The sequence below is a fragment of the Portunus trituberculatus genome, chromosome 38, assembly GCF_017591435.1.
Source record: "Portunus trituberculatus isolate SZX2019 chromosome 38, ASM1759143v1, whole genome shotgun sequence".
Classification (NCBI taxonomy): domain Eukaryota; kingdom Metazoa; phylum Arthropoda; class Malacostraca; order Decapoda; family Portunidae; genus Portunus; species Portunus trituberculatus.
Window position 1 is genome coordinate 16,832,260 of NC_059292.1, and position 7,968 is coordinate 16,840,227.

General features: G+C 43.3%; 1 protein-coding gene across 1 annotated transcript; it reads left to right on the forward strand.

Moving 5' to 3' along the window:
* The first annotated feature begins 5,617 nt into the window (after nt 1-5,617).
* LOC123514850 (putative nuclease HARBI1) lies at nt 5,618-7,172 on the forward strand. Its single transcript, XM_045273096.1, has 2 exons — nt 5,618-5,840; nt 6,157-7,172. Exons 1-2 carry the CDS (start codon nt 5,624-5,626, stop codon nt 6,993-6,995), a joined length of 1,056 nt encoding a protein of 351 aa, XP_045129031.1. The 5' UTR covers nt 5,618-5,623; the 3' UTR covers nt 6,996-7,172.
* The last annotated feature ends 796 nt before the right edge of the window (nt 7,173-7,968 follow it).

Sequence of the window (7,968 nt, forward strand, 5' to 3'; positions counted from 1 at the left end):
GGCCCGCCGCATTTTGAAAGAGGCACAAAGAGCCTCGTGGAAAGCCTATATCTCTTCCATAAACGTCCGCACCCTCTTACGGATGTCTTCAACAAAGTCCGCCGAATTGCTGGGAAGTATTCTGCTGCTTCCCCACCAATTTTGTTGTCTGCTGGGCGAACGGTGGCAGACCCTAGGAATGTCGCTGACCTCTTTGCGGAGCACTTTGCCAGTGTTTCCCAGAGGCATCCTGCAGCTCCGGGCGCACGTCACCGCCAGAGAATGGAATCTCTCGGCATAAACTTTTCTTCCGCTGGAGGAGTCTTATAATGTCCCTTTCTCTGCTTCCGAGTTGCGGACCGCTTTGTCCCAGTGTCACGACTCTTCTCCTGGGCCAGATGATATACCTTATGCCTTCTTGCGCCACATGTCTGACACTGCTTTTAACTTTCTTTTAAATCTTTATAATATGATTTGGCATACCGGTGACTTTCCATCTTCTTGGGCTGTGGCAGTGGTTCTCCCATTTCCGAAGCCTGGGAAAGATAATCTCCAGGCTACGAACTACCGTCCTATATCTTTAACGTCCTGTATTTGCAAAGTGTTAGAAAAGATGGTAAATATAAGACTCATGTGGTATTTGGAGAGGGGAAGTACTTGTCACCGGTACAGTACGGCTTCCGAAAGATGAGGTCTACTACTGATGCTCTTTTATCCCTAGAGTCTTCCATTTGTGAGGCCTTCGCTAATCACCACCATCAAGTAACAGTCTTTTTTGACCTGGAGAAGGCCTACGACACGGCTTGGTGTCATGGCATTTTACAGTCTTTGTTTAATTTTGGCCTTCGGGGCCACCTTCCTATTTTTATCCAGCAGTTTTTATCCAGCCGTTTTTTACGGGTTCGAGTTGGGAGTGTTCTCTCCGATGCTACAGCTTTAAATGACGGTGTCCCACAGGGAAGTATTCTTAGTGTTACGCTATTCGCAGTTGCAATAAATGGTGTTATAGATACTCTACCGGATGGCATTCACAGTTCTTTATATGTGGACGACTTGTGCATCTCTTTTGCTGCTTCTAGGATGTCACTGATTGAGCGCAAGCTCCAACTGGCGATCAATAGGGTGTCCAGTTGGGCCAACATGAACGGTTTTCGATTCTCCACCTCGAAGACCGTAGCCATGCATTTTGTCGCAACCGTGGTGTCCATCCAGACCCGGATTTATACCTCGCCAATAGACGCCTCTCATGCGTGGAGGCGACTCGATATCTTGGCCTTTTATTTGACAACCGTCTCACCTGGGTTCCCCATTTTCGCTCTCTTAAGGCGTCTTGTCGGCAGGCACTATCCCTTCTTCGGGTTTTAAGTCATACCTCTTGGGGTGCGGACAGGGACACGTTGCTGTTGCTTCACCGTACACTCATACTTCCGAAGCTGGAATACGGCTGTGAGATCTACTCATCCGCAACAGATGCACGACTACGCTCGCTTGACCCCGTGCATCATGCTGGGGTCCGCTTGGCTACGGGTGCATTTCGGACATCTCCAATACCTAGCCTTCTAGTGGATGCTGGTTTCTGGCCGCTCGACCTCCGGCGCCAGTCTTCGATGCTCCGGTGTTGGTTTCGCACCCACCGTCTGCCTGATTTTGTCCCCTGTGTGTCAATGTTGCGGGACTCGCGCTCGCAGGCGTATGTCACTCGACCGAGTCTCCCTAAACCTTTTGGCCTACGTGTTGCAAATCTCATGGCAGAGTTATCTATCGACCCCACTCCTGTGTACTCTTTCCGTCTCCCGCGAGTTGGTAATTGGCAGCTTCCTGTTATCTCATTATGCCCTGCCATGGATGGCAAGAAGGATTTTTTGCCAGCTCTGTCCCACACACGGTTTTTAGAACACTTTTTTATGCATTCTGATGATATCCCTGTTTTTACTGATGGCTCCAAATCCGACTCAGGCGTTGGATTTAGTGTGGTTTTCCTCTTTTTATCGGTCTGGCAGCCTTCCTTCAGTGGCGTCCGTTTTACTGCGGAGCTGTCTGCCATAGTCCTAGCTTTACAAATAATTTTTACTCTACCGGTTTCGTCTTTTACAATTTTTAGTGACTGTCGCAGTGCTCTTACTTCTCTCTCTTGCACTATATCCTTTAACCCTTTGGTTTTATCAGCCCTGGAGTGGCTATACCTTCTTACACAACGAGGATATCGTGTTGGGTTCTGTTGGGTTCCTGGTCACGTTGGTGTTCCAGGAATGAACATGCAGATCGCCTCGCTAAACAGGCAGCAAGTCGCGCTCCATCTCCTGCGTCTGTTCCGTTTCGAGATGTCTTTCCTCTAATTCGTGAGGCAGTTGCAGCAATCTGGCAGAGGAGATGGCTAACGGGGGTCGCAACCTCGAAAATGGGAGAGATCACTATTTCCTCTATCCCTCACTGGACATACACCCATGTTCGAGATCGACGTTTACAGACTTTATTGGCGCGACTGCGTATAGGTCACACGTACCTTACACAGAGGTACCTGTTGACCAGGAACCCTCAACCTTACTGTGATGACTGCCTGGTGCCGCTTACCGTGCGGCACCTATTGGTAGAGTGCCCTAGTTTGATAGAGTTACGACACCGCTACCTCTACCGCTGTCGCGGTAGAGATAGCGGTGTCTATTATATCTCAAAGGTCCTTGGACCAAAGTGTCTGGCCCAAGGCCATGACGTTTTAGATTTTTGGGAGAAGCTGGCCTTCTCCCAAAGCTGTGATTTTATTTAATTTTAATATATGTATTTTAATGTTTTATGTATATTATTGTAGCTTTTTGTTTTTACTTACCATTAATTTTATCGTTTTCACTTGTTTTAGCTATTTTATGCATTTTATTTAAGTTTATTATATGTATTTTTAATGTTTTATTGAATTTTATTGTAGTTTTAGTATTTTTTGTTACCTTTGATTTTATCTTTTTTAATTTCTTTTAGTTTAAAAGCAAAATATCGTAGCGGCGCCATATGACCGTTGATGTTGCGGCGCCTAAAATTAAAATCCATCCATCCATCCATCCACTTCCACCGTGTTGTGCTCCGTGATCGCCTTGTTGCTTTGGGTGTGTCTACCTTTGACCTGCCCACCCAGCTGGCGGCGGCGGGAGTCCACACCTCACACCAGGCTGCGGTTCTCCGCCTCACCTGCGTCTTCCTGAAGAAGTGTGGACAACTTCCCCGCCTGTGAAAAAAAACTGGTAGAAACTATTCAGTACATGCTTATTTTGGGCTTGGAACGAACTGTTGGCAACTTCTTAGAAATTGAGTAGTGGTAATGGATTTTTCCTCATAATCATCCCACAATTTCCAGAGGTGGACTTGCTTTTTTTTGCTGCTCTTCCTTGTGCAAGATTTTAAAGTCTGTTCAGCAACTAACTGTAGCTGTAGATTAACCATTATGGGTTCTCGGTGAAGAAGAGGGATGAGAAGGTATAGCGACAGGTTGTGTTTATTAGCACGTTGGTTAATGCGTCTGTGCCAGCCCTCGACATCATTGTTTGTGCGCACTAGTCGGCGAAATGCGCACCAGTTGCCCACTGACCAGACGGTATTACTGAGCCAAGTTTCACTTACATAATCAATGAGCTCCCTAGTAGGCTCACATAGCTGTGATCTCTCTTTGACAACCAGGTTCGACAACCGCGTTTGACGAGCCGTTCGACCTCCGAAATCGCCTCCGAACCTGAACATTGGCAAAAATTTCGTTCAGGTCGGCAGGCACTGCGTAGCCTAATCTTCCCAGACGACAATCCTCTAAATACGTAATTTCAAACCAAACTAAAAAAAAAAAATAGTGGTCTTGTATGAGTGTGGGCCGCCTCCCATGCATGTACAGTTTACACCCACCCATCCCACCCAACATCATCAACACAGCTATTATTACGCCTGATATATATATACCAGATTCTCTCTCTCTCTCTCTCTCTCTCTCTCTCTCTCTCTCTCTCTCTCTCTCTCTCTCTCTCTCTCTCTCTCTCTCATCCAGATACTCCCAAAATAACAGTAAGATGCTGCATATTTTTTCCAGTAAATTTGATTATCTTTATGCTGGAAAAATATTGAATAGCGGTGTCTGAATCTTTTTTTTTTTTAGTATATTGTTGGGGATGTACCCCAAGGGAAGAAGGCGATTCATGCCGCAACATCCACCTAATCCTTTAGTGAATAGGCCCAAGCTGAGGCTGGAGACGAGGGGCAAGGCACCTAACCCTTACCCATCCAAGTGCCTGTGGTGGGCCTCGAACTGCCGCACTTTCGAACGGCAGCTCTCGACGCTAACCACTAGGCCACGATGACCACCCCTCCCCATTGTCTGAATCTTTCAACAAATGTGCCTTTCAGCAATGTGCCTTCGCACACAAACACACACACACACACATCCTACTGGTGACACACACACACACACAAACTCTCTCTTGATAATATTATTATCATTGGTGACGAAATGGAATTCCCACTGGTGAACAGCTGTCGTTTCCTTGGTGACGAAATGGGTTTTTGGTGACGAACTGGATTGGTGACGAAGTGGGGTGTATCCAATGGAGGAAAGGTATAAACGGTACCTTGATGAGCTTGCAGGTAACACTCAAATCTGTGGTGGTCTACACATCAGAAGACATTGATGGATTTATTACACATTAGTGAATGGATCCTATTAACGAACCTAATGTAACCTAACCAAGCAAACAATAACCCAGCCAACTTAACCAACCTATTTATTGTCATAACTTCTGAAGCATCAATTTGCGATGGAAAATGTCAATATGAAAAATCGGAAATGTAAGATTGGCAGAAATGAAAACAAACCAAACATATTTTAACCTAACCTCACCTATCCCCCACCCAAATCTAACATACCTATGCCCTACAACCATTCAAAATGCAAGAAAAGAAATCGGTAAAATCAAACTACTCGTCCACTCCTCAGTCTTGCCCTAGTGGGCAGAAGTATAGGACGAGGAGTATATACTGCCAGTGAGTCTGTCACCACCTGCATATCCATTAATTTTTTAAAAATCTGTGGTGTCGTTAATATAAATTTGCGGTGGGTATAATATGGGTTTTTCTTGTTCAAGTCAATGAGATCTTACTATTGAGACCAGTTAAAGTGACCGCTGTGAATGGGGCATACTACCAGGAAATCAAACCAAACCGAAGCTAACTTAAACTAACCTAACATCCTATCCTTAATTCACCTAACCAAACCTAACCTAATTTAATAAATTCATTTTTGACTGTCCGTGCCTATCATATCAGCCTAGCAAGCTCATATCTACCTTATTAAGAATAATTTTGATAACTTTTAAACAAATAGTTCTTATTGTATGACCCCGACCTATCTTTACTTAACCTTGTCATATGTACTGTACCTAATGGCTAAGTTCGGGCCCAGGTCTTTGTAGAACTAGCCTATGTTTATGAATTCTTTGATGCCTATTTTGTGGTATGTCTAGGCCACTCCTCTTTTGGTGGTAAACAGCTTCAGTATGTACCTATGTGTATGATAGTATCATTTGAACAACTGAAGAAAAAGATAAAAATGACTTAAGTAATATATGCTGTTAATAGCTAGGTATTCTTCAGACCATTAAAACTACACTTTTCAGGTACCATGGCTGCATTAGAAGAAATCATAGATGAAGAAATGTATGAAATGGAAGAATTGCGACGAGTGAGGATTCCACGCATTGTACCTAAAGATCGCAGTGACCCATTTCATTATCTTTCTGGTGAAGAATTCCTTGAGCGTTTTCGTCTGCCAAAGGATGCTGTACGAGACCTCATTGAAGAAGTTAGGCCACGTACACATGTGGACAGGCTTGGCACAGGTATGGAACAGTAGCTATTTATTTAAGTATATATGTGGATGGTGATATTGCTATAGAATATTTTACAATACTTATTGATTCAAGACCTGGGAAACCATCTTCTGTATTTCTTTCCACAACTCTGTCATCCTTTTTCATGTGGAGTGAATTGGGAAATTTAAGGTTCTTCCACACTTTTTCTAGTCTTTCTTACTTACGGAGCGAAGGGGCCTGGGATCCCTCCTCTGTATTTTCCTCATAAATAGACTAGGCACAAGAGAGGAGTATATAACTCCTTCTTAAGTCCCTTGGTATATGTTTGCATGTCTTTCCACAGGATGTGGCATTCCTCTGCATTTGAAGATGCTAGTTACCTTGCAGTACCTAGCCACGGGAAGTTTTCTTCTTACGGTAGCTGACATAATGGATATTGCAAAATCATCAGCATGCAGGGCTGTTGGAGAGGTGGTTCAACTTATTGCTTTCCTGGCACCAGACTACATCAAATTCCCACAACCAGAAGAAGCACGTCAGATGGCCTCAAAGTTCTATGATATTGCTGGTATGCCAGGTGTATTGGGGTGTATAGATTGTACACATATTCCAATACAGAGTCCAGGTGGGAACAACGTTGAGATGTATAGATGTCGAAAGGGGTTTTACTCGTTAAATGTCCAAGGTATTTGTGATTCAGAACTCAAATTTATGCATGTTGTTGCAAGTTGGCCTGGCAGCGTACATGACTCAAGAATATTTTCTAATTGTCGTATCTGTCATCTTCTAGATCAAGAAGATTACAGGGGTTTATATTTGTTAGGCAATAGTGGGTATCCGAGTCGGGAATATTTACTGACTCCACTCCTAGCTCCAAGAACTGAAAAGCATAGGAGGTATAATGTAGCTCATATACAAACACGGAACTGTATTGAGAGGGCATTCGGTGTACTGAAAAGAAGATTTGCATGCTTAAGCATACCCCTGCGAACCAAACTTCCCAATACAAAAAGAATTGTGATGGCATGTGCTGTTTTGCATAACATTGCTATTTCAAGAAGAGTGGACATGTTAGATGTTGAGGTTGAGGCACAGAAAGTAGTTGATTTATTGGAGGATGAAGATGAACAAGAACTGGATGCCACACAAGTTAGGGAATCATTAATTCAAAGCTGGTTCTGAGGGCCAGTTTCAAGAACTTTTCCCTGTGTACCCGATTGGGCTCCAGTGTAATAATACTTTTTCTTTTCTAGTTCTTGCTTGATAGGATTAACACTGATAAGAATATATATAAGGTTCCAAAAGGTAAAGAAAGGAAAATTATATATAAGATCTTATGGTGTATAATGTAGATATTGCAAAGTACAAATAGTATGTAAGAATGAATAAACTTAACCATCTACTTTTAATGCTAATCATTTTACCTTGTGTGTGTATGTGTGTGTGTGTGTGTTTTATCTACTTTTTGAAAATGTGATCATAGTCAGTGATGAGTCTGGAAAAAAAAAAATGATTAACAGTGTTGCACATATTGCATTGAACTTTTTGGTAATTGTCTTCCAAGCTAACTGTTTCTTAGCTATCATGAAGTAATTACCACTTTTATCAAGCACGACGTTGAATTGGTTGATAAGATCAACCAACGTGCTTTTCTGGTCGCTGGTTAGTGACGTCGACATCTCTCTTCCTTGGGGAGAGGGAGCTCCCCTGTGGGACCTCACTGTTTATTTCAAAAGAGTGGCCTAGGTGATTTTTTATAGAAATGTTGGCTGTTCTATTGTCTAGGAATGTACATAATAATTTTGTTATTGGAGGAAATTGCAAGTTTAGGATTTTGAATTTGATTCCGTTGTGCCAAACCTTGTCAAATGCTTTAGATCAGTGGTTCTCAAACTGGGAGAAATTTCCCCCTGGGGAGAAATTTGAAGTTACCAGGGGGGAAATGATTACACTACCTACTAACTAAAAAAATCTCAGATAGATTTTCTCATGTCTGAGAGAGAGAGAGAGAGAGAGAGAGAGAAACGCCTGTTGTAGATGGGCGGCGCCGTATCCACCAGTCGGTTCACATTCAAACATGAGCTCTGAAGGGAAGGCAGGATGTGGTACGGGAGTACACTCACAGTCTCACAGGCTCATAGTGCGTTACGAGTAG

What these genes read in the sequence shown, in the direction of transcription:
- LOC123514850 (XM_045273096.1), top strand. Translation starts at nt 5,624, where the DNA reads ATGGCTGCATTAGAAGAAATCATAGATGAAGAAATGTATGAAATGGAA. An exon ending in TGTGGACAGGCTTGGCACAG is followed by an intron (nt 5,841 to 6,156) that starts GTATGGAACAGT and finishes GTCTTTCCACAG; the next exon opens with GATGTGGCATTCCTCTGCAT.